Source organism: Arthrobotrys flagrans, assembly GCF_004000055.1.
Source record: "Arthrobotrys flagrans strain CBS H-5679 chromosome Unknown unitig_3, whole genome shotgun sequence".
Classification (NCBI taxonomy): domain Eukaryota; kingdom Fungi; phylum Ascomycota; class Orbiliomycetes; order Orbiliales; family Orbiliaceae; genus Arthrobotrys; species Arthrobotrys flagrans.
Genome location: NW_027137547.1, coordinates 4,772,007 through 4,797,977, shown reverse-complemented (window position 1 = coordinate 4,797,977; position 25,971 = coordinate 4,772,007). Strand labels below are relative to the sequence as shown.

Here is a 25,971-nt window from a genome sequence, read left to right as displayed (position 1 = left end):
ACGATTCGAGAAATAATTGTATCATCTATCGATATCACATTAAACAATATCCAAAATGGACCAGTGGAATGTACTACTGAGACACATGTCTCGATACCAATATACCGGGTCCGTACCCGCTTCTCGGGACGGTCGATACGTCTATATCCTCCGGAAATAGTAAATGCATCAGTGCTCATGACCTAGTTACGCTAAAATAAAATTCCGGTTTGGGATTAGTTACAAGGATTTATTTGAAACCTTGTGATAGTAAAATAATTGGGTACGTACCTTGTTCATGAAAATGGAGGACTAGAGTAGAACCGGTGAAACCGGAAGAGCAAGTTCCGGGCTTTTTTCGCTTCTTCTCCTTGAAACCATACTTATCCTTTAGCGTCGGGGTTACGTACAAAATTTCGTAGCTATAGAATACCGAAAGGGTCTTTTTTTCAATAACCGCTTCCGCAATTTAGTATAAGGCCAAGGTTGCTTGATAGGGTATGCGAGTCAGCATTTCCCCGTACGAGAGAAAAACTGAAAACGGAAGAAATTGTTTCTCGTCAAACATTTCTTTTCGCAGTACGCCAAGCTATGAGGCGAGGATGCAGGTGGATTGTAGAACAGACTGTAGATATTCTGGACTGTCTAAATACGACCCCTCTATCTTGGCTCGATGCTTGCGATCGGTTTACTAAACAATCAAAAGGTCTTAGCGTTTAGCTTTACATATTCTAATGCACGACTGGGTGTTCATATGATTGGGATTTGTTGCGGCGAAAGACGAGTACTTACTGCTCGTGACAACTATACTCGGCGATTTGGGAGGAACTTCAAACGTGTCTGGTCCAGGTTGGTCTATGGGTCGGCATCTATTTCCTAGTCGTAGGGCTTCAGTTGGTACCCTTAGCAATTAATCCAAACCAAGTTTAGAACCACGATAGGCCAGACATTCACCTTAACAACAAGTATCTCGTCAGGCATAGACGGTCACCGCGATAAGCGACGATTCCGCAACGGGTACCATATAATTCTGACCGAGCCAAATACAAACCTGCTCGAATAGAATGCCTCGAAACAACCGCTGATACTTGTACCCCCCTATAATCTAACAGAGACACGGCACACACGCACTGGCCCGGGCAGAATCATTATGAGGAATCCACAATATATGCAATATTTACGACAACAGTTGGGGCTTGAAGGATGCTGCCGCGAGGAATGGGCCAAGAACCGAAATAATTCGATGCTAGATCTATTGAAGCCCTCGCTACCAGACTAAAGTATCAAAATCAACTGTATAGATAAGCTGGTGTGACAAAAAAAAATGTATAACAGTTGTTTTGTGTTGTGTGTCGTCCGGATGTAGTTACACCAAGCCGCACATCCTGGTCACCAAAGACAAATCGGGGGGCAAATCGACAGCACCCTTTGTCAGCCTGGACGTCGAATTTTATTCCTCCGTCTTCAGGCCCAAAATCGAGATCTTCCTCACACCAACAGGTTGAATCTCGATTGAAGACGGCACATTCCAACCGATTAGTCTTTACCATCCCCGGCGAACTTCAGGTGCCCATCAACAAGGATATGTACCAGAACGAGCCACAACGCATTGCATAGGACCTCTGGGAACCGATGAGGACATTCGCATTAGAGCGGATATATTAGTCTCGAACCTACGGATATATATCTGGATATTGGTATTGGAAGCATGCGGGTCACTAGGAAATCTAATGCCAAGCGGACTGAAATTAGTACGGCGAATTGAGGATATCGTAAAATCAAAGCCTTGGATTTGGAGTCTTACAACTGCCTGCAGGCCATGCATGAGGAAGGGTCTCACCATTCATCCCGTCGGTGTCCAAATTGTGTTCTATTGAGTTAAATTGGAGAGACATATGGTAACAAAATAGAAATGCCGTACCCGTTTACTATCGAGAAAATTTAATTGTTTTTCCTTGGCGATTTTGTGAAATGACCCTAGATGTTTCGCTCCACAGCATTAATAACTGTGGTAGTGTTCATTACCTAGGTAGTTTTCCGATGGCACCTTTCGCATATGGCGCGAAACAAACATATATATATCAACTCCCGCGCTCGTTCCGAAGAAGGGTCTTTTAGTTTTATCGAGTCAAGGAACTCATGTCGTCGAAATTCGCAAGCGAAATATAAAGAGCACGGGCTCTACTACTTCATGGCCGCCTAAAACACCCCGTCTGTCCTTATCTAAATTATTTACCTTCCATATTTCTATTCAAGATATCAATCAAGTACCCAAGGGTTTTAACATCAAAAATGGATTACCTCCTCACCTGCGAAACCCCCTCCTCAGTCTGCTACATCACATACCTACAAGCCTACGCCCACGGTTGTCACATCTTAAACCTCCCATTCGTAGAACGAATCGCAAAGGTTGACTTCGAGTGTATGATTCGCAAACGATTCTTTGATGTCACTTCGGATGAGCAAGAGATGGATATCCTGGAGGCAGTCCTAAAAGCGGCGTATATTCCATTAATGCCAGCTTGGTTTTTCGAGGTACGTTCTGCACCAAAAAAAAAATTTCTTATGAGGAGGGTCCCGATACCGTGGTTCAAGAATCGATCTGTCAAAAACCGTAAATCCATGGCAGGTTCTTGGAATGTCCACAGCATTGCAGTTCTTTTTCCATCTTTCTAGAAGAAAAGTTTCCTTGCAGATCGTTAATATTCCCGTTCTTATCCCGTGTAGCAACAACCAGTTACCCAAATGCAGCCCTTCCGAAAACGGCGGTCTTCACTGCCACGACCATTCAGAACAACGACAAAAGCCGAATTCCAAGCCACGAATACCTCTCGTCAGCCCACTACCCAAGGTCGGCAAACCCCTTGCTCGAGAACCGCTTTCACAGCTAGTTATCAATACGCAGCTTCAGTATACACAACAGAAGAAGAAGATAATAGATCTGCGTCGGCCCTGCCGAAACCGATTTTTCTGCAAATAGTAAGTTAAGGCTCCTTGGTTGAATTTATCAGAAAATTGAGGGAAATACATGGACATACTGGGGCTGACAGGGTGGATGGGGAATCGTTAGGTTTTACGGTTGTTTCATCGGAGTTCTCAGGATATCGATATCTAAAAAAAAGTAATCTGAAAATTTTGTTTTGTTGAAACAGTGTGTGGGCGTTCTTTGGGGTTTCCTCTTCCTCTTCCTCTTCGTCTTAAGCCTTTTGAACTTTTCCTGGGGAAGAGCTTTAGGTCTCTTATTTTTAGTATTCTTCGTACCGGCCTACCTGGTCTCGACCTGGATTCCGCAGATTAGGTTGAGGACGTTTGGCGATTACTTTCTTTCTTTCTATACCTTCTAAGTGCAACTAAAGCTCTGTACATAATATGCTTGCGCATATATTATAATGTTAATTAATTCCAACTGCTTCGGTCTCTTAATCAAGGGTCTACACACCACGGAACATTTGAGTTTTAGTGGACTACCCACTAATTATAAAATGTGTAGTGGGGCGTGACCCACTCTTTATTACTGCAGTACTGGTGGGTATGCCCACCACACTAGCGTCATACATTGCACTGGCGGTGGGTACGACTATATACTCACTAGTTAATAAACGTCTATACTTATCACTTGATAGAGGTCCATTAGGGAGGTACTTGCCACTTAAAAAACACGTGAATAAGTATGGGGTATTGTTTCCTTTGATGGTAAAAGAGGCTTATTCTGTCCTTTGCTTTGGTATGATAAATTTTATTGTACAAGGGTTCCTTTTCGGAAACATTGGCATATCGTCAAGGCAAGAGCGCTCGATCGAAACTACGCATGTAAGAAGATGAAATAGAAAAGAAATCCCTAACACACGTAACCGCCCTTATCGCACACAAAACGAAGAAAGCCCATATTCAATCCGCAACGCCATAAACACCACAAAGCCACAACCTTACCACCGTTGCCTAAAAAATGTAGCTACGCGAGCACCTACTATTCTGATTTCGATTTCCATCTATCCCCGTCAAACCTGCAACCCCAAAGCCCCAAATATGAGTCTCTTATTCCTCTTCACCAAGTTATTCAACTTTTTTTCATAAGCCTCCGTCTCCTTCCTACTCATCACCAACAGCTTCTCCGCCTCCTCCACTGTCATGGAACTCTCAGTCATCGGTTTACTATTAAACGCGGATTGAAAGCCCACCATGAGCATCTGCTCTAGAGAACCAGCTGCAGCGGCAACAGCGGCTGAAGCAACGCTTGCAGGGTTGATTGGTGCGGGTGGAGGTCCTGCTGCTGTAGATGGAGGAGTTTTCCCTGATTTTTTAGAAGTAGGATTTGGAAGTGTTTTTGAGGAAGAAGGGATTGGTCCCTGTTGGATTGGAGCGGGTTGGAACCTCCCCGCTGTGAACTGCGTATGAGCTTGGGCGAGTTGGCTGGCGGCGGCGGCGGCAGCAGCCGCGGTTTCCGGGGAGAATTCTAAGAACTGGTTCAACTGGTTGAGATAGGCTAGTGTATCCTCCAGACTCAAATCCGCGAGGCCAGCAGCTTTACTCGCCAGCGTCTCCGCCAACGTCGTTGCCAATTCCTTCTTAGCAACTGGAAACGTCGCTTTAGCCAGGTCGGAAGATTTAAACGGAGTTGGCGTCTTAGACGCCCGTTCCTCAAGCCTGATAAACTTCGCCTCTTGTTCCGCACTTAATCCCTTGAGCATAACCCCACCAGGCGTAACAATAAGCCGGGTAGCCGCAGCAGCGGCCTTATTCGACTGAGAATTCGAAGCCGCGGAGGAAATCGCAGCAGGGTTCGTCGTAATCTCAACACTAATCTGATGATCGCCGACATCACCTGCAGAGGCAGCTACCATGCTAAGTCTCTTGCCAAACTCTGAAATCTCTGCAGCACTAATCTCGAACCGGTTCTGGAGCCCTACAACCGGCTTAAGAAGTTCGAGATCCATGAAGTCGATCTCCCGGGATTCGTTCAGCGCGATTATGATATCGTTTGCATTGACTGTAGAAGCGAGATCAGGTTTATTAGGCTCGGTCTCTGCTTCGTTATTACCTGAGTCGGCGCTAGCTTGTTCGTGGTGGGCTTCGCTGGGAGCCGCAACGCCAACGCTGCCTGCACGACTAGACCGATCATCACGATGTTCAGTCTCAGTCGCGGCGGGGCTGATACCGGTTGGCGTCGGGATCCCCGGAGAAGCCGGTAAAGCAGTTGTTTTGACGGTCTTACCGGCGGCGGCAGCCTTACCTTTCTTCTCCTTCTTCCTAGCACGGGCAACAACCGGCGCATGCTCTTCCACATTAGGGCTAGGGGTTGGAATATTCTCTCTCTCCCTTTCCCTTTCCCTTTCTTTCTCTTCCTTTTTCGCAAGTGCTTGCCGTTCTTTTTTCAAAGCTGACTTGGACTTTGCTTTCCCCGCAATTGCAAGTGTACTGGATGCAATGGAGTCGCTGCGAACCATTGGACTGCTGATGCTACCACGTTTACTTGAGGTGGTCGAAGCAGTATCACTAATAAGCTCGCTGGCGGGTGTAGCTGGCCGGGTAACTTGCCTTGTGGCTGTGTTTGTGATAGCAGGGCCATCTTGCGGCTTAGAGTCCTTATCTTTCTCAGCCTTTGCTTTGTTTTCTACAGAAGGGGTAGAAGAAACAATGCGCATAGTGCGAGCACGAGACGTTTGAACTGGAGCAGCAGTTGCCAGCTGTGGAGTTGGAGGAACCGAAGATGCAGCACTTGAAGGACCTGCGTCACTAGATTGATTGATAGCTGCTAGCTTAAGAATCTTAGGGCTAGCAGCTGCGGGTGACCTAGCAGATGTGGGGGAATGCTCGGCTGTAGCGGCAGCGACGACGGCAGCCAGGGGCGGCAAAGTAGGCGGCTTAGCCTTCTTCCCGACCGGCTCCTTCGACGTAGTTTTACCAGGGGCAGGAGGGGGAGGGGGAGGGGCTTTAGCCACGGCCGCCATAGTCGGTGGAGCTTGCGGTTTGTCTTCCTTCTTCTTTTTCGACTTGGGTTCTGAAACTGCAGGCTGCACCTTCGGCGTAACGGGCGTAGCCGCCTTTACCAAGGGTGACTTTGCTCTTCCTACAGTCGCATAATCCAGCAGAGGTGTGGCAGGTAAAACAGGAACGTCTTGAGGTCGAACAGAAGGGGGAGGGACGGATGATGTGCTAGCAACCGGGGGCGGTGGAGGCGTAGCTGGCACGAGCTCCGTCCTGTCTTCTACAAGCTTATCGATCGTCTCGAATTCTTCTGCGGAGGGGATGATTTCATCAACGGGTTCTACTATTTCTCACAGAATTCCGAATTAGCCTTCTGGATTTGAATTTACGCTCCTCGTTGCATTTGTCCCTGAGATTATGGGCGGATTGCAGTTGATCAGGTTCTCATCAAGCATCCGGTCAGTCACAATCAATGGTCCTGGTCTTCAACATTTTGGTTTTGTCACGGATGGGTTTCGGGAACACAGAAGACAGCAACAGTGAGGGCATTTCCCTACCTATTTCCCCAGAAGGCAAAATCAGAAGAGGTTCATGCTTACGGGACGGACAAGAATATTTCATGTTCACTGGAAGCCCAAGAAAGGCCAAAAGTGTAGGAAGCAGGAAGAGGAGACATGCGAGCCATGTTGAGGATGATTAAGAAGGATTGGCTACGTACTGTTTTGAAGAAAATGAAGCATCATCCTTTGTATCCATCCTCCGCATTAAGTACTAAACCACAGTGGGAAACAGGGTAAGGATGAAGAAAACAAGACCATGGAGAACTGTGCCCAAACCCAGTGGTATTGTGGGGCAGATATTCGCGAAAAAAATAAAACAGTTGCGATTTTTGTTTGGGGAAAACCGAAAAAATAAAATAAACGCCATGTATCCCTTTGCTGGTCGTCATAGAATCGTAATGATTGAAGATGCTAAGTCGTCAGGTGCTGAATGGGGCGTTGGAAGAAGTAATCGAAGAACGATGCATGTAAAAAAGAAATGACTGCAGATCAGAAATTCAGGCCAGGATATCCGGTAACTCCACAGGAAAGAGAAGGAAAGGAAAGGAAGCGGAATCAGAATGAAGGAGATATATATATAAAGGGATAAGAATGATATAAAACGAAAAAAAAAAAAAAAAAACTCTGTGCGTAAATGACGGCGTATTTCTGTGCTGTCTTCTGTGTCCGGCTTAAAACCCATCATGCTTATGAAGGAACCTATCACTCAAGCAGGAAGGAAGAGTCTATCTGCCTTGCCAACCGCCGGCAGCAGTTTGATGATAATGGTTCAAGTACCCACCTTGTTGATTATGACCAACGAGACCGAGTTGATGCTGCAACGGATGCTGCTGAGGCCCAAGACGCGACTGAAGGATCGCAGGATCCGCATCTTTACCCATCGCCATTTCAGCCTGGCGCTGTAACCTCGGGACACCTAGAAGGGAGAGATGGGACTTACGTTTTCCAGCGCCACTCCTCATCATCTGCATTAAGTCCTGACTTTCGCTCTTGGCGTGGCCAGGCATATGTCCGATTTGCTGGTTGCTGCTTCCCATCCCGCCTCCACCGAGCCCGAAAGCTGGGTGACCGTAAAGCATCAAGTTTGGTGGTGTCTGCGCAGATTTCAGACCAGGAGGTGGCCCTTGAACGTTCGCATTGGAACCGTTCAGGCCATATATCTGATTCGAAAGCAACCCTTGGCCAGGCAAGTGCTGTTGCTGTTGGAGGAGTTGTTGATGATTGATCTGTTGTGGTGGAGCCTTAATTCCATCAAAATTGTATCGGCTCGAAGACCGAGTATGCTGCTGCGTATGATGTTGAGGTAGTGTCTGACCCAATTGCGTCTGTTGCATCAAACCCTGCGAAGCCGACAAGATGTTTTGGTGCTGCTGGCTAAGTGCGGAACCGGGGGTCTGGGTTCGTGGCCCCTGGACCTGGGACTGGGGAGTCTGAACTGTGAACATCTGGTTCGCAGCTTGCCTTGATTGAACTTGCTGAGAAATGGGTGGGAGGGGCTGCTGCTGCTGTTGTTGCTGAACCGGGACCTGCTGATGCATCGGCAGCGGGGAAACATGTTGGACCTGTTGGACCTGGGCCTGCGAGCGAATACGTTCTTCCTCGACTTCTCGTTCGCGCTCTTTAGCGAGCCTCTCCCTCCGCTTTGCTCCACCGTACTTATCGATCAAAGGTGGCATCTGTTGGATTTCTTCATAGTCTTCCTCGCTCAGCATCGACTTATCGAAGCAAAACCTGAATTTGCTAGAGGATATGCGCTTGACACATTCCGCGAGCATTAGCTCGACTGGGTTTGCCGGTGGCGCTGGTGGATTTGCCGGTGGGGCGGGTATGTTTGCAGGCGGCGAGGCTGCTCTCGACTGTGGGGGTTTAGGTTCGGCGCTCTCGGCCTTGCTCTTAGGACGACCGGCCGCCGCATCGCTGGACTCCGCACCGTCGAGGGAAGCTGACCCAATAGCCGAAACACGGCTCGCCGGGCGTTCCTTCGCACTCTCTTTCGCCACTCTTCTGGGTTCAGGGGTTGCCCGTTTTTCCGGAGGGTGAGTCCGTAGGATAGTACCTTTGGTTGGTTTCTCCTCAGGGACATTACTGGACTGGTTGTTCACAGGGGTTCCGGTGCTTCTGGCAGCCCAACTCGCGGACGACGGCAACGCAGATGACTCCGAAGGAGGAGGGGATCCATGGTCCTGTACGGCTGGCGATCTCGATGGTTTGATACTCGGGTGGTTTTGGTAAGCCGGAACTCTAACGGGTAAGGTCGGTGTTGATTGCGCAGGAGGTGCAGGAGGATGGGGCTGATGAGAAGGTGCAGTATTCTGTGAGCTTTGGGAGGTCTGAGACGATGGCCCCGCTCGTTGGGATGATTGGACATTGAAAGAAGAGAGATCTTGTCTCGTAAACGAATCAACCTCTTCGCCCTGCTCGTGAAGGAACATGCAATTCTTATTCGGACAATGTTCGTTCCGAAGATACGCCGAGCAATACTTCGTGGTTCCGTAAGTCGCACGAAGGATTCGATCACCGTTCTGGCTGCCGTCCACAGCCGCGATGCACTTCTCCGCATCCTCTTTCCGTGTAAATGTGACATATACGCCCATTCCAGCGCTCCTTTCCGTCGGAGCCTTGTCCGCAGTCCTTTTATTGACAACAATCTTATGGATTTTGCCATATTGCCCGAAGAACTGGTCGCCACGTAGAGTTTGGAGTAGATCTTCTTCCTTGATACGGGGATTCAGTCCGGTCACGTAGACGAGGTTCTTCTGAACAACACGAAGGCCTGACAGATGTTTGCGAGTAGTCTGCTCCAACTCGCGCTTCTGGAGTTCCTTTTGCTTCTGCTCCTGCTTTTTACGCGATTGTTTCTGCTGTTCCGCCCGGTATCTAGATATTCGGTTCACAAGTCAGTTCCGGAATCCGATCGGATAGGGTCCGACGGGACAACGCACTCTTCCTGCGAAACCTGCTTAAACTCCATCGTGGCATCGGTGTACTCTCGCCGGCAGGCCGGGCATAGGCCATTCAGATTCTTCCGAATATTGTTATAGCAAAATTGGCAGATCTTTGAGAGACCAGTTAGCAAACCGTAAGTCTTCAAAGCCGCCGTCGTCGAACAACAGGGGCCAACTGTATCGTACCTGGTAGCCACAGGGACAAGGCTTGAAGTGCTTGTCTGAGAGATCGAATTCTTCGACGCATAGCGGGCTAGACGACCATGTCAGCGTACATCCACGAGAAGCAAGCCGATAGATAACGGTATCGAGGCGTACCAGTAGTCGTCGGAATCGTCTATGAAGGTATCTTGTTGTACCGTTGGAGCCATGATGGACCGATAATCGGGTGTGTTGTAGATATTGGTAGAACCAGAAACAAACGAACTCAGGTGAAGAAGGTGGGGTATCGATGCTTATAGAGCAATGGAAGTACAGATATAGGGAGTATGGGTGCTGCCGTGGGTGTTCTGGTAGTCCTTTTGAGGGAGCAGAGTAGGGAAGGAATTAACGTGATGGGAGATCGGTTGTAAGTTCCAGTTAGGGGGGATGCAGGGTTCCAGGTAAAGGCACTCGAAGGTCGGGTAAGAAAGAAGGAGGACGGCGGGCAGTTAGGGGAGATTATGGTCGTGGTAGGACGATAGATGATGAGATGGCAAAGGCCGTGGTAGTTAGCAAAATGAAAATGGGTGGATGGATGTTGGCAGGAAAGATGCAAGGAACAAAAACTTTGACCGACAAACACGCTCCACACACAGCACAGCTCAGGCACAGATTAATATTATCAGATCTTGACTAAGCAACAGCCACCCTGAAATTCCCTGAATCCAAACAACTGCCCCGCTCGGTCTCGGACAGCGAAGCTACTACTTTACGTCTCAGAAGGTAAATCAGGGAGACCGGGGGGGTACTTGATGCTTCTGTATCACGTGATGTTCAAGACATTCATCCACCACATGTTTCGAGCCAGGCCCAGGATCCCGAAGAATATTGCGGGAAGGCTCTGGAACAGCCAGGCCGGGACTGAAGCTCCGACGTTCCTTCCGCAAGATTATTTATTTTGGGCCAACAAGCGAAATACACAGATAGCAAGTATGTACGAGTCAAAGGAACCACAAATATACAGTAAACCCCTCGGTGTAATCACACCCGAACGGACCTTCCATCAAAATTTAATTTAATATAAACCAACTGCATTTATACTTTACTTCTTGGGCGCGGGCTCCTCCCGTTTTGGAGTTGGCAATTTGAACTGTGGCGGAAAAAAAAAAAAAAGTTAGCAAGAATCTCATCCACATTTCTTTTCATAAGCAAGTGAGTAATACGCACCGAATCAGGTGTTCTATCCTGTCCCGGACCGACTTGCTCCCATGCCGCTGTGCCTGTCTCGAAGTTCCTGAACGCCTGCGTCATCTCCAGAGGTTCGTATACAATTCTCTTCTTCTCTTCATCCCACCTGATTTCCGTATAACCCGTCAACGGGAAATCTTTCCTCAACGGATGTCCATCGAACCCGTAGTCCGTCATGATTCTTCTCAGATCGGGATGATTCGTGAAGAAGACGCCAAACATGTCGTAGACTTCACGCTCATACCAGTTTGCACCGTCGTACAACGGTGTGATCGAGGGCACAGGCGAGGTTTCGTCCGCATAAGTCTTGACCCTTATCCGAGAGTTGTACGTGACGCTGAGCATGTTGTAGACGACCTCGAAACGGTATTGGCGGGTAGGGAAATCGACGGCCGTGATATCCGCCATCATGGTGTACTGTGCGGCGTGGTGGTTCTTGAGAAACGAGAAGACCGGGATAACAGCCTTGGGGGGGATGTAGATGGAAAGCTCGTCCTTCCAGACGGAGTACTGTTGGATGAATTTGGGAAGGCAGGACATGAGATATTTGCCATAGGCGTGCAGTTGCTCGGATTGAGTGGTATATTTGTCGGCAGGGTTGACGACCGGGGCTCGTAGTTCACCAATTGCTATTCAAAGAACGTTAGTTAGACCACGGTGCCTCCGTAATTGATAGAGAATACGTACGAGGACGCTGCGCTCCTCTCATGTTCGGGACCTCATCAGTCGCAGGCGCTGCGGCTTTGACGGCGGAGGATGAGGCGAACTGTCGCAAGAGGTTTCGTGGAGCGGGTCGTAAACTCGACGAAACCACCGATAGTGACGACGGTCTCAGCAACCGGACGGGGAGGCGTAAGGAGGCCATTGTCGGAGTAGGAGGGATAGCGGATGTATTAGCTCCCCAGGGTCCTCGTCATTCGAAGTATTGGGATGACTGCCAGATGTTGTTATGCTAGCCAATGGAGGTTCTTGGATTTCCAGCCAAATGTTTGGTGTTGACGTCGAGATCCCTCGGAGGAAGGTCGAGCCTAAAATTGCACCGCTAAACATACAACATTTCCAACACACGGCCCCGATATCCCAATTCGATATCCCTCTGTGCGAACGGCCCAGGATGCGGTTGTGATAGACAAGTAGAATCTAGAATATCATTCATATCACCAAAGCAAATACGGCAAAGAATCAAGCTTAATGACAGGTATATAAGAAGTCAGCATCTATATCAAATCTTTCAGCCATCACCTCCAGCTGCCTCTCTAGAAATGCCAACAACTCCACATCGGCCTGCTGTTCCACGTTCATCGGCGCCCATCTGGCCTGCGGCAAAAGTAACAAGTCCCCAAATATATCATACATGAGTAATTATTTCATACACTTCAAGTTTTTAATTGAAGCTTGGTATTATATATTTTGGATATTTCTCTTAGTTTAATAGTTTAACCCGTAGTTGAACAAATTCCCACAAAGTTCGACAGGTTATTTATACCCCTTTTTAATAGTTATATTATTTATTATAATAATAATTTATTAGGGAATGGACTATATCTTTAATATCTATATCCCTCATAGTTCCGTACTCCGAATCCGCTACCACCCTCATCTCCTGCTCATTAATATACTGCTTCACCGTCCCGTTCAGGCCCGGACACATTCGGTATCGCCATCGGCTCATACCACAAATCCGCAATCTCCCAATGCACTCTTCCATCATCTTCCCTCGTATCATTAATAACCTAAGCCACCAGTTCTTCAATCGTACGGTCGATGACCGGGTGACCCGGTGCTGCCATAACCGTTCATTGCAAGAACCGTACGGCATATACAAGGCCAAAAGTATCCAACTACAGATCTTCTGGAAGACCCGGATCAATTGGTAGGACACGCTCAACCCCTACTACAATCCCATAATCCAAAAATTCCTCAAACCACTCATCTATTGGCTTTCGGCACACCGTATCCATATCGTTGTATACCCCTCCATATTTATATATCACCAAATACCTTAACGGATCAAACGCAACAATCCTCTGCTGGGCCTCCGTAAAAACTTTGATAATGTCCGGACGATGAGCATACTCCTTTCTGACAAAGAGTTCGGCATCGGCATTGGAGAAAACGATATGTTCGTACTCCCTGCCAAGTCACCCACCCTTCTCGGACATAATATTCTTGTTTCCAAATATTGGTGAAATCGATTCGGTTCTTCCCTTTCTGCCAAATGACTTTGGGGATCTCAGCACCTTTAATGTAGGTGAGTTCGTATAAATTTGGCAGCGGGAAAACGTAGGACCAATCGCCAGGCTGGGGACCACTGATGCGATCCGGTCTCCGTTTTGATAAATTTAACGAAAGGGAAAACATCTCGTGGTCACTGACTTGGGCCATTGAATTCATTGCGGCAGAGCTTTTGCATCCGAATTTCGATTCTTCTCGATAAAACCATTCGGTCCTGGTGCGAACCAATCATGGAGTCACCGAATCAGCCCCTGTTCGGCTGCATGTTTGGCTGCAGCTGCGTTGGGTGGTGCGTTTCCGACCGAACCAAACCCAGCGAGAGACTGGCTTACTCCCAGCTGCGAGTAGTGCAGGCTGGCTTATCCACAGCAGACATCGTCCGAAAACCCACCCGTCGCCGTGACTCAATCGAATCTGATGAAAAATGTTTATATCATCCAGGGACCCGTTGCGGTCTCCCTCTCCTCCTCCACCGTAATCATCTCCTCCGTCACCTCCCGCTAGACACCACTCGTACTACCATCGTTTCCACCCCTTCCAGCTTCCAAGATGTCGAGCAGATCCAAAGGCAAACAACGAGCCGACGACAGCCACCGTCCCGCTGGAGCACTTTTCCGCCGTCCCACCGATGCATCCGACATCCTCTCCTCCCAAATCTCCACCCTAACCCTCGAACCCTCCCACGACATCTCTCCAGACGACGAACGAATTCTCGAAATCGCCACCATCGCAGTAATCTATCCCGAATTCTCCAAAATCGGAAAACTCGGCGGGTCCATCGAAATCGAAATATCTCCTTCTTCTCCCGTAGCTACAAAATTTACTTTACTCGACGGCGCTGAAGATGTGAAGAGAGAAGAAACGGCGGATGTTTCGCATTTGCCACCTCTGGTTTTTGAATTTCAGTTGCCGGAGGGGTATCCTTATTCCCAGCCGCCGAATGTACGGCTCGTTAGTAGCTGGTTGGAACCAGAGGTTATCAGAAGGTTGAAGGAGGAATTGCTGGAAACATGGCAGGGGCTGAGAGATCAAGCCATCTTTGCGTATATCGATACGCTGCAGAGCGCTGCGGACCGGATGTTTGATCTCCCCATCCCCTTGGATGTCAGGGTGAAGCAGAAGGAGAAGATTGAAATCTTGGAATTCGATCAGGCTACCAAAATCAAGAAATTTAACGAAGGAACTTTTGATTGTACGGACTTTTATCTCGAACAGGTCCATCGAACCAATAGCTTGCTGATTACTCAACGGAACATTAGGCGGAATCTGCTTGGAACCTCGAAAAGGCGCAACCTGCCACCGAATCAACCAATGCGGTCACGTCTTCTGCAAACCATGCTTGAAGGACTATTTCACAGCAATGATCAAAGAAGGCGACGTCGGGAGCGTTCGATGCCTTAATTACGTCTGTGGGAAAGATCTCCCTCCCGAAGAAGCCATCGACGAAGAAGGAAATGTCCACAAGATTCCCCGAAAACCCGGTGCCATAGCTCCCGCCGAGCTCCAGCTATTGCTGGAGGCAGACATCGTCGAAAGGTATCTAAAACTCAAACGCAAACGGGCCTTCGAGAGCATGAAGAACGTGGTTTATTGTCCCAGGAACTTCTGTAAAGGCCCGGCGTTACGAGATAATGCAGAGGATCAATTGGCGATATGTCAGGACTGTTCGTTGGCGTTTTGTGCAAATTGTGGGAAGTCATGGCACGGGTATAAATTTTCGTGTCGACCACCTGGTGGTAAACTGACAGAGGATGAAGAGAAGGAAGCGAAGCTCACCGCGGAATTTTTGGAGTCGAACTGCACACCTTGTCCGACTTGTCTTATTCCGATCTCAAAATCCGGAGGTTGTAACCACATGGTATGTTTTACGTTCTCGGCTGGATTCTACGAGAGATGCGATACTAAATATGGAGTTTTTGCAGTACTGCTCAAGATGCTGGACTCACTTTTGCCTATTATGCGGAGCTTTCTTGTTCCCGGATAATCCATACCAGCACTACAACCAACCGAAGAGTTCTTGTTACAACAGGTTATGGGAGGGAGTCGATGATCAGGGAAATGTTGTCGATGATCCCCCTCCGCCTCCTCCAGAGGAGCCGGAGCAACCCATGATGATTCAAATCGTGATACCCGGACAAGCTCCACGGGAAGTCAATAATCCGAATAACCCGGCTCCTCCCCAAGAAGCAGCACCCGGGGCCGAAGCTGCGAACGGAGGAGAGCCAGCAGGTCCGGCCACCGAAGGAAACGATCCTATTGAAGGAATCGCAGGCCCATCACAATCACACGAGGAAGCCGAATCAGACGGTGAAAACTTCGGTGTCCTGGAACCTCTCAACGACGAAGACGAATCCGAATTTTGGATAATCTACGGCCGCAACGAATGTTTCTCGGAAGGTTACAACATGCTCGAGGACGGTCTCACACTCACCGAAATCGCCGATTTTCTCAGAGACTGGGCGGCATCTATCAACCAACAGCGAAAGAATAAAATGGGTCTGGGAGCGTACTGGCGAAGACTCATCGAATGGAGACGAAGGGTTCGAGATCCTAGGTTGAAGAATAAAGGTGTTGACTTGGGAGAATACAAATTCTCAGATGAAGCGATCAGAGTCGCGAGGATGACGGGGAGGACAGAAGAAGCGGAAACGATGAGACGATGGTGGGAGATCTGGAACGGAGGTATGAGCGATATTGCCGCGAATAGAGAGTGGAATGAAGATGAAGTTAGGATAGAAGAGGGAGTGCTCGATGATATGGTGGACCGAACACCGAGGTGATACGACACCGAGACTAACGACATTGCTATTAATATGGGAGTGAAGACTTTGACAAGATGGTCGTTTGGATTCCGGTAGCCTTTTTAGCGAGTGAGGGGTATTCGTGATTGCTTTACTCTTGTACATAGTTCTGTACATAGCCTTCCTTACCTTAGATACGACATATCTACGGATAATCTCAAACCCATTTTATCTAAAAATGCGGCTCCGCAGTGTGTTGAAGTTGTGTTGCGAACCGTTCCCAAGCTCATCGCCTAAAACTTGCTTTTTCCCTTCCATCAAAATCTTCGATGGCCCCACAGGGAAAAAAAATACCACAACTCTTGCCCACACCCCACATACCACCCCCCCCGCTTCATTCCGAAGAACCTCAACTTCAACATCGACCACGGAACCCCACGGTTTTCGGAACCACTGCACGCACACAACAAAAACAGTTACAAACGATGGATCCAAGTCAATCGCCGCGCGAGGCCTGGGAGCGTCTCATGCGCGTTGTCCAACAGCGAGCGGGACAGAGTGGAGGAAGAATGCCTGGCGGTGGAACTCCGCGCGGACTCATCGGTGGAGGCGTGGCGCTGGTGTTACTCGGTGGGATCGCGTTGACGGCGAACAACGCCCTTTTCAACGGTATATAAAGGTTTTCTTTGGAGTAATAAAAGCTGGGTGATTGTTCCGAGATTTGCTGACGGGACGGTGGTACAGTCGATGGTGGTCACAGAGCTATCAAGTATACCAGACTTGGAGGTGTCAAAAAGGACATTTATAGCGAAGGTAGCCACCCCTCCCCGTATCCTTCCTTACGATCCTCCTATCCCGCTGACATGGATGACAGGAACCCACTTCATGATCCCCTGGTTCGAAACCCCGATAACCTACGACGTCCGTGCCAAACCCCGCAACGTTGCCTCCCTGACCGGCACAAAGGACCTCCAAATGGTAAACATAACCTGCCGTGTCCTCTCCCGCCCTCGCATCGAAGCCCTCCCCCTGATCTACCGAACCCTCGGCATCGACTACGACGAACGGGTCCTCCCATCGATCGTAAACGAAGTATTAAAATCCGTCGTTGCGCAATTCAACGCCAGTCAGTTGATCACCCAGAGAGAGGCGGTTAGCAAACTCGTGAGGGATAATCTGGTGAAGAGGGCGGCGAGGTTTAATATCCTGTTGGACGATGTCAGTCTGACGCATTTGGCCTTTTCGCCGGAGTTTACGGCGGCGGTGGAGGCGAAGCAGGTTGCGCAGCAGGAGGCGCAGAGGGCGGCGTTTGTGGTCGATAGGGCCAGGCAGGAGAAGCAGGCTATGGTCGTTAGGTTCGTATTTATCTCATATTCGTGGTGGTACACGTGAGGGAGCGGTATACTGACGGTGTTGGGATAATACAGAGCTCAGGGTGAGGCACGATCCGCAGAGCTCATCGGCGAGGCTATCAAGAAATCGAAGAGTTACGTCGAACTCAGAAAGATCGAGAACGCCAAGACGATAGCACAGTTATTGACGGAGGCGGGTGGCAGGAACAAGGTCTACTTGGAATCCGAGGGATTGGGATTGAACGTTTACGAGAAGGATGGAAAGAAATAAAAAAAATTTTCAATCGGACGAGCCCCTGCTTGGATATTTTGAAGGAAGGAAGGAAGAACTCCCCTCTAATGGAAGCTTGGTATCATAACGACACCCTACCTGATGAACTATCTTGATTGTTTACGGTGGATGGTCTGGTGGAAGCTGTGGGAATTGTACATATTATATTTTTCGTCTCCCTTCGGCTGGATACGGTCTTGTATTTATTAGGCACTAACCGACACTATGGTACCTGCCCTCGCTGGTGTCATACATTTGATGGCAATAGGAAACAAGTCCCTATTCGAAGAGCAGACGTTATAATGCAGGTAAAGGAAACGTAAACACCATGTGGTAAAACACGAAAGAAACCCGTCGTTGAATAAAAAGAACTCAGCGTGATAAAAGCAGTGCCCATGCCAGCGAACCGTAATGGGCGTAGGTACCAAGGACGATGGGATGATAGGAAGTCAATCCTCACCAGAAGGCGCGGAAGTACCCTATGATCTTGGTGGCACAATCCTGAAACCAGCGGTATTGATCGTTTCCAGCGTCGATCAACAATCCTTCCGTATCCATTTCGATATCACCGCTTGAATCGTCTGACCCAGAAGTGGCTTCGAACGGGTACGTCGTGAAGAGAATGTAGAGAGTGGCAAAGAATATGATAGCAATAGCCGACCTCTTGCGATCAAGGACAACAAGGATGCTGACGAGAACGGGGAGGTAAGTGGATACCAAAGCCAACCCTGGAGCTGCCTCCATGCCATAGAGAGGATGCTTGCGGAACTCCGAGAGCTTTTGAAGGTAACCGGTGCTCTCAGCGATGGCATTGAGAAACGTGTTGTTGAAGATGGCTGCTTGATGGGCAACAGTCTCAAGTTGACGGGTAGCCGTTTCCTGATAATTTGTTAGCAATTGCGATAGAATAGGATATTGGGTGGCAGGATACCTCCTGTTCAAGCATGGATCGGGTGATCCTTTCGTGGCTGGTGGCGAGGGCATCGTATTCGCCAACGAGGATGCTCAATTGCTAAATTGTTGAGAACGCGTTAGATATGCATTGTTGCCTTCGAGGGAGGAGTATAGATTACCGCATGTCCATCTGTGATTTGGTCTATGAGGCCCGAAATCTTCACAGCAGTCTCGCTCTACACGTCTCATATATTTAGAACCTGTAACCAAATTTCTATAGCGATAAAACGAACTTACGCCGAGGTTGTTGAGAACCTTCATGGTATGCTCGATAGACTCGATGGTCTCAGCAGTTGTAGCTGAGATGGCAGCCGACATCTATTCCATTGGGTTAGTTCTCCCTCCAATAGCACCGAAGAACTGAGGGGAAATAGTTACCTGAAGAAGATTCCCGCGTCTGGCTACCTCATCGGCGTCGTTTCTCCGTTCCATCAAATTTTCATACAGCTCGACTGCCTCGAGAACCTCTTTGACAATTTTGTCAATCCTGTGCATTGATTCCATCTGGACACGGGCTTGGTCATCAAGGGCGGTGTTCTGTTCAGCGAGGTGAGCAGCCTGAGCCACCTGGACCCTGTCGATGTTGGCCATTGCAGCTTTGATGTTCTTGAGATATCCATCTATTGGAACGATGGTATAGTTGAGCAATTGATCCATTTCCCTGATGAGAACAGCAACTCGTGAATTTATCATGTTGTTGGTGTTTGAGGCCTGCTTTAGAGCTGATGTTTGGAAGTTAACGGAGGAGACAAGGCGGTTTTCAAGTTGGTGATGTAGGACAGTGAGGTTGCGGTGGAGTCGAAGAAGATTATCTGTGACGGTGGGTAGGGTCAGGACCTTAATATACAAACACCTAGAGCTTCACAAGGGTTGTTGCGGTGCTGAGGTTGATTTTATAATAAAAAAAAAGTTGAGATACCTCTCTGCGCTTCTTCTCTTACAGCTTGACATAGTACACCCACACTTTGGATGCAATTGCTCCAGCTGGTCCACCACTGGGCTCGGCTCTCAAGCCTCTTGATACACTTATTGAGATCCCTCGACGACTGAATGTTACCCCGACACTCCCGCGGATAATCAATATTGGCCGACGACAACTCGCAGATAGCAAGCTTCGTTGCAAAGAAATTCTTCTCTTCTCCGTCTAGGACGGTCGGAGAAACAGAACACTTTTCGATTATGGACTCGGTAAGTGAGCTGTACAGACAGGAGTGTGGAAGGTTCAGAGAGTTAATCAGGGCCAGTGAGTCTTCATATCCTTTCTGGAGTTTATGAGACGATATCAGGCTTTCGAGGGATTGAACAACTGCTAATATCAAAGTGACTTTAGCTTCCTTCGTATTGATTATAAAGAGAGAACTTAGGGAAAGGATAGGTGAACAACCTTCAGTTCCGTCAGTGTCCGGGGCCATAGAAGAGATTACGGCCGATGCTTTCACCGTTCGGGGGAAGGATCCGAGGATCCAGGGGACCCGGAGGAGGGTAAGCAGATTGATAATGGTAATCATAATGCATGTAATGCTCGATGACATCGTGGTGTCTAGGGTGCGCTTCACTTTCAGCGACCGGGAGGTATTTCGATATATATACTTTGGTGCCTTGGTAATCGGCACGGGGAGAAGGTATCAGGGATGGAGTAGAAGGTTTGAAGCCGGGTAAAGGGGATGATGGGGGTGAAGGTTGTTGATGGAGGTGAAGGTTTTCTCCGATTCGTGATGGAAAAGAAAAGTAACCCAGAAAATTTTGTTGTGGGCAGAGAAATGTGACGGCGATGAAGACGCCTACAGCTTGGAGTACAGCCAGTTTTGGCGACCACACCTTGGTACCGTAGTGTTGAGGTCTGTCTCTGGATCATACCTTCATATCACCATGCACTTTGTGTTGTCTGTTGCATTTCCCAACGAGGATCTATTGGCAGGCCGGAATTGGGTGTTACACAAAGGTAGTACGAAGCAGTGAACCGGTCAGATCAGAGGTCACGGACGGGTCACCCGCGAGAGAATTTTCATTCGCCCATGGGATTTCATCCAGCAAGCTTTCAAGCCGGGAAGTTGAAGAAGCTAGGTAAGGCGTGATTGATCACAGATAAAGCTTGAACAAAAGTTTCCTGCATATATTTCCCCTTTCCTACGAAAACATGCAGTCACACGCCAACAATTCAAGGCGGGATACTTCAAATCACGATATTATGGAACCTCAACATATTTTCCTATGTACGATATTTTTGCAAAAGGCTGACGGATGGGTACAGAAGGAAACGGCTCAGATGTTTTGTTTTGTATGTGCCTAGGCCTATGTGCCTTGGTTTGGATCTAACATGCAGTCATTCACTCAGCCCCTCGACTTTCGACCCCAATTGATACTCCCACAAGGCCCTCATTTTTCGCGGACCCGAACCCAAGTAGGTATGCTGCAAAACCCCGCCATTTCCCTTGTCAAAAGATTATACACTCGATCTGTATTTAGTCAACATCCTGCCCATATCGATATCCCTTTCCCGATCAATACATCCCTAGCTACTTATAATCTATCGTCAAAAATCCTATAACACTTTCAACCAACTTCAAAAGAGCACACAAGAACGCCAAAATGAGCGGCTTCGAAATCGCCGGCCTCATACTGGGTGCAATTGGACTCGTTCCACTTTCAAAAAAGGCTGCGTAATGGTTAAGGAGTTCGGTCGCAAAAGAAAACTTAAGCAGCTATCGTCAAGTAGTTCAACTTCGGAGTTAAAACACACCCTTGAAGATATACACACGCCGAACTCTCAAAAAATAGTCATAACCCTCCAGGCAGAAATCATCGCTGCTCTCCGCCTCGCTTTAGCAGGCGGAACCCTCGAAAACCCACACCATCGCCGCACAAAGTCGACAAGACGCTATCGTGGTTCTGGGACAGTTAGCGCAAAGACTTTCTATTGTTGCCCCGATACTGACGAATCCAGTTGCGAATAATACACCCAAATATCCAGGTCCTCGAATTCAAGAGATTGATGATGATGATAATCAATCGAGTCGGAGCAGTAGTGGGTGGAAAAGTGGTTATGGTACACAATCGGGCAAGGGGAGTCAGCGTCTGTCATACCAGGCGCCGGCGGGAGGAAACTCTCGGGCCAAACCGCATACGACACGCAATTCATACTCACAACCTCCACAAAACAAAAAAACTTATAAATCAGCCCTGAACCAAAACCCGCCTCCACGGGCAGCGAACTCGATACAATCCGCCCCACGGTCCAGTTCCACGAGCTACCAGACGTCAATTACAGGAAACCAGATCACCTATCCGAAGAAATCCAAGAATATCAACTTGGATACAATGATATCCAAACTCCTCGAAAACAATATTCGATAGTAGTTCCGAATAAACCCCTTGTTCAGCTTTCTAAATACCCTCCGCCTCCACCTAATAATTTCAACTAGGCTTCGGACGGGTAAGAGTTCCGAAATCTCAAAAGTGCTTTCTAAAACCGCTCTCGAGGTGCTTTCGATTAATATATATGCAAATGTTTATGCTATCCCACCTCAAGTATGTCGACATATTCTGTCTGGTAATCAGGTATATTGAAATTTGTTTCTCGACCTCGCTTTGTCGACTTTGTGTTAAACATTCACGCTCTTGATTCTTTAAACCCCGGACTTCCATTTTGTAATTAATGAGAAGTTACTAAGGTATAATTTTATATAATTAACTACCTAATTACTAATCCAAATGTTTGTATTTACTCTAAATATAAATACAACCCTGCTTCCTAAGAATTAATTCGAAAGCTCAAGAGACACCTCGACACCTCGACACCTGTGAACTAGTAGAAATTGCTACGTATCTTACCCCCCTAAAATTCATCAAACTCTCTTTCAATTAATCTTCACACCTTTACCTGGGAACATTATCGGTGTCCCGATCGATCTTCGAATTCGCAACCCATATCAGCCAGGTGGATCCCATGTGACATCGTGGCAACAGTTTACGCGCTCGTGAGCGAGCGGATTAGTCATCCATCCCAGTCCTCCCGCGACAATCTTAACGTTAGCTAATTCATACACCCACCTTTGCCCTCCACCCCCTTCCGAGATTTCATTTTTCTCTTTTCAATTTCTTATATTCCAAGTCGCATAGATAATTCCCGTTGTATGAACTATAGATTTCGAAATTGCAAGTTATCCTTATCCTCTGCCCTGAACTTCAACTAACAACTACGACTCGAACCTCATCTCAGCGCAGCCCACCAGTTGCCGAGCAACAGACGTCATGGACCGGAAACGCCCACCGTCCTCCGCCCGTCGCTCATCCTCCTCACAACCTCCCAGAATAACCGCCGTCCAAGACATACCACCCGAACTCCGTGATATGCTAGCCAGTAATATTCGAGAATCTCGAGCAAATGGTAATACTCAATCGTCAACCTCTGATACACCGAAACGTAAGAAACCGTTGACTCGGCGGGTTACTGGGTCTCCTGCTGTGGCTGTTCCGGTTAGTGGGGGGTCGAGTGATAGTGGTGGTGGTGGTAGTAAACCATCGAGTTCTGCGACTGGTGGAGGACAATCGTCGTCGTCGGGAAGGGTGGAAATTGCTACGAGGGTTGCAAGTTCTGAGAAAGTACCTGCTGCGACACCGGCTTCTACACGAAAAACTTCTGCGCAGGCGCAGGAGAGTGAAAGTGAATATGATGATGACGACGACGACGAATTCGAAGACGACGATGACATTGAGTGGGAAACAGTAGATCTAAGTACCCTCGGTACGTCCCCCCCAAATCACAGAACCTTCGTTGTATGTACACCATAACATTCTAACCACATGAACTTGCGCTTGGAAGATAAACCAAAACCACCCCCCACCCCCTCCGAACCCCTAATCCTAACCCTCACGTACTCCAAACCGAAATCTTCGGTCAAAAGAGGCCCCACACCCGCAGAACGTAAAATCCGTCTCGAAATCCACAAACTCCACCTCCTCTGCTTAATCTCCCACCTCCACCTCCGTTCCACCTTCTGCAACGATCTAAAATCCCAATCCCTCCTCCTCCCCATCCTCGAAAAACGCATAATCGCAGAATTAAACGACACTTCCTTCCAACAATCCAAAATCCTCAAACAAGGTCTCTCCAACGCCGCAGCGGCATTCAAACGTCGTTATAAAATCTCAAAACCCGGTGCTAGAAAGGCGTTATGGGGTTATACCCCCCCTTCATTTGATAAAATGTGGGGTGATATTCCCATGGGAATTAAGGAATTTAGATCATCTGCGAGGAAATTATCGGGTTCGAGGGATTTAGGGGCCCAATTGTTTTGTGCACTATTGAGACGGATGGGGTTAGAGGCACGGATAGTTTGTAGTTTACAACCGCTGAGTTGGCAGTTCAAGGCGAAGTATTGTATCGATGATGCGAAGAGGGCGGATATGAAGTTTGTGGATGAGGATAGGGATGATTATCGGACGAGTGATGAGGATGTGGATACTGCTACGTTTGCGGGGAGTCCCAATAAGACTTTTGGGGGTGCGGGACCGGTGAGGGCGAACTTTAGGGTTGCGCCGCCTGTGGCGCCGGTGAGGACTGGGGATGTGGTGAGGCCTCCGAAGGGGAAGAAAAGTAGGTCGCTCAATCTATCTTTTCATTCTTTTAATTTTGTTCCCTTCTTCCCGATACTAAGGCCGCAAGATAGAAACTACAAAGAAAGTACAAATCCACGACCCATCACTTCCTACCTACTGGGTCGAAGTCTTCGACGTCATCAACCAATCGTGGATCACGATCGACCCGCTCGGCACCGGCATCATCCGGCCTCTTACAAACCTCGAACCACCTCAATGGGATTGGGAAAATGAAATGTCATACGTCATCGCATTCGATAACGATAATAACGTCCGAGACATTACTCGGAAATACGTTAAAAATTATAACAGCTACACTAGATCTCTCCGAGTAGAAGCTACTCTTGACGGCGCAAAATGGTGGGAAACGGCGCTGGAGTTATATACTCTGCCTGAATATCTAGCCCCGGATCGAGATCAGTTTGAAGACGGACTGATGAACGATCGAGTATTAAGGGAAGGAATTCCTAAAAGCCTAGCCGCTATGAAGAATCATCCGGTATTCGCGATTGAAGAACAGCTACGGCAGAATGAAGTTGTTCATCCGAAGGTCGAATGCGGTACCATGACCGGGAAGAATAAGCGACCCATACCCGTTTACCGAAGAGAGCACGTCAAGCAAGTCAAGAGTGCCACTCAATGGTATATGCTTGGTCGAGAAATCAAAGCCGGAGAGCAACCTTTGAAGCACAAGAAAGCAAGGAATGCAAGACGCGCACCGGATCCCGATGATATGGATCTTGACGAACCAGGGGATATGGGTCATGGGATGGATACTGGGCTGTATGCGCATTTCCAAACGATTGTGTATCAACCGGACCCGTGTATCGGACCTATTGTTCCGAAGAACGCTTACGGGAACATCGACCTTTACGTACCGTCGATGTTACCAGAAGGAGGCGTTCACATCCCTCACAAACTTGCGAGGGTTGCCGCGGATTTTCTGGGGATAGGAGAGTTTGTGGCGGATGCAGTTACCGGGTTTGATTTTAGGAATGGGGGCAAATCGACACCGGTTATTAATGGGATCGTGGCTGGAGTTGAGTGTGAGGAAGGGATCTGGGAGATGATTGAACATATCGAGAAGGAGCAGGAGGAAGAAGCGGTTGAGGTTAGGCGGTTGACGGCGCTTAATCTCTGGAGGAAGTTTTTGGTGGGGTTGAGGATTAAAGAGAGGGTAGATGAATATGCGATGGATGATGAAGAGGGGGTGGTAGAGGAAGAAGAGGAAAATTCATACCCGTCGCATACGGTCGATTCCGCCGAAAGTGGAGGATTTATGGTTGAGCAGCATGAGAGCATGACATCTGTTGCTGATTCGAACGTTGGTGGCGGGGGGTTCTTTACAGATGAGCTTGAGGATATGGCTGGGGAATTGATGAGGGATGGTGCGAAGCTAGCTCGTGAGAAGGAAGAGAGACGACTACTCGAGGAAGCTCGGGCGAGGCGAGCGAGGTTTACGGAAATTGAGCTACGGAAAGTTGAGACGGGAGAATATTATGACCCACATGCCTTTGAAGGTGGGGGCGGATTCTTCGTCGAAGATCCTATAGCAGAAGAGCCTAAGAAGGTGGATCAAGGGAAAGATCATGCTCTCGACGGTGAGATATTTGGTGGTGGCGGCGGATTTCTCGTCGAGGGGTCCGAACCGAATCCGATATCAACAACGAACATCGGGAAGAGGAAAAGGGACAGCACGGAAGAGCTTGGGGGCGGATTCATGGTTGACGAAGCTGAGGCTGATATTGATACACGGCAAAGTAACGAACAATCTCCTCAAGGTTTACTCTCTCATGAAGAGGAAGATAAATATATGGCAGAAGATGCGGACGATGATTTTGAAGATGATTTCGAATACGAAGACGCAGGATGGACGTCTGATTAGATGATTTTATATCAGAGATACCATATTTTAACTCTTTCTAGCATGATCTAGCGATAGCGTTTGGACTGGCGTTATTTAGTATTCCTAGACTGTACACCAAAGGGAAAGCAAAGCAATCTCCTCACACCCTTTCCACT

The 25,971-nt window shown here is 48.3% G+C and overlaps 7 protein-coding genes across 7 annotated transcripts; 4 read left to right on the top strand and 3 right to left on the bottom strand.

Moving 5' to 3' along the window:
- Nucleotides 1-2,271: 2,271 nt before the first annotated feature.
- Nucleotides 2,272-3,094, top strand: DFL_002793 (uncharacterized protein; the record flags this gene model as incomplete). The annotated part of the gene is made up of 3 exons (XM_067631632.1): nt 2,272-2,514; nt 2,707-2,958; nt 3,050-3,094. The coding sequence occupies 3 exons, from the start codon at nt 2,272-2,274 to the stop codon at nt 3,092-3,094; spliced, it is 540 nt and encodes a 179-aa protein (XP_067494159.1).
- An 883-nt stretch (nt 3,095-3,977) lies between these two features.
- Nucleotides 3,978-9,780, bottom strand: DFL_002792 (uncharacterized protein; the record flags this gene model as incomplete). The annotated part of the gene is made up of 6 exons (XM_067631631.1): nt 3,978-6,247; nt 7,246-7,335; nt 7,405-9,341; nt 9,407-9,519; nt 9,596-9,662; nt 9,728-9,780. 6 exons carry the CDS (start codon nt 9,778-9,780, stop codon nt 3,978-3,980), a joined length of 4,530 nt encoding a protein of 1,509 aa, XP_067494158.1.
- Nucleotides 9,781-10,652: 872 nt separating this feature from the next.
- Nucleotides 10,653-11,663, bottom strand: DFL_002791 (uncharacterized protein; the record flags this gene model as incomplete). Its single annotated transcript, XM_067631630.1, has 3 exons — nt 10,653-10,700; nt 10,778-11,427; nt 11,486-11,663. 3 exons carry the CDS (start codon nt 11,661-11,663, stop codon nt 10,653-10,655), a joined length of 876 nt encoding a protein of 291 aa, XP_067494157.1.
- A 1,919-nt stretch (nt 11,664-13,582) lies between these two features.
- Nucleotides 13,583-15,813, top strand: DFL_002790 (uncharacterized protein; the record flags this gene model as incomplete). Its single annotated transcript, XM_067631629.1, has 3 exons — nt 13,583-14,225; nt 14,293-14,891; nt 14,956-15,813. The coding sequence occupies 3 exons, from the start codon at nt 13,583-13,585 to the stop codon at nt 15,811-15,813; spliced, it is 2,100 nt and encodes a 699-aa protein (XP_067494156.1).
- A 446-nt stretch (nt 15,814-16,259) lies between these two features.
- On the top strand, nt 16,260-17,397 carry DFL_002789 (uncharacterized protein; the record flags this gene model as incomplete). The annotated part of the gene is made up of 4 exons (XM_067631627.1): nt 16,260-16,443; nt 16,519-16,587; nt 16,649-17,129; nt 17,202-17,397. The coding sequence occupies 4 exons, from the start codon at nt 16,260-16,262 to the stop codon at nt 17,395-17,397; spliced, it is 930 nt and encodes a 309-aa protein (XP_067494155.1).
- Nucleotides 17,398-17,853: 456 nt separating this feature from the next.
- On the bottom strand, nt 17,854-19,883 carry DFL_002788 (uncharacterized protein; the record flags this gene model as incomplete). Its single annotated transcript, XM_067631626.1, has 7 exons — nt 17,854-18,276; nt 18,329-18,409; nt 18,471-18,527; nt 18,589-18,669; nt 18,730-19,163; nt 19,271-19,660; nt 19,736-19,883. The coding sequence occupies 7 exons, from the start codon at nt 19,881-19,883 to the stop codon at nt 17,854-17,856; spliced, it is 1,614 nt and encodes a 537-aa protein (XP_067494154.1).
- Nucleotides 19,884-22,602: 2,719 nt separating this feature from the next.
- Nucleotides 22,603-25,834, top strand: DFL_002787 (uncharacterized protein; the record flags this gene model as incomplete). The annotated part of the gene is made up of 3 exons (XM_067631625.1): nt 22,603-23,095; nt 23,174-23,947; nt 24,021-25,834. 3 exons carry the CDS (start codon nt 22,603-22,605, stop codon nt 25,832-25,834), a joined length of 3,081 nt encoding a protein of 1,026 aa, XP_067494153.1.
- Nucleotides 25,835-25,971: the final 137 nt, after the last annotated feature.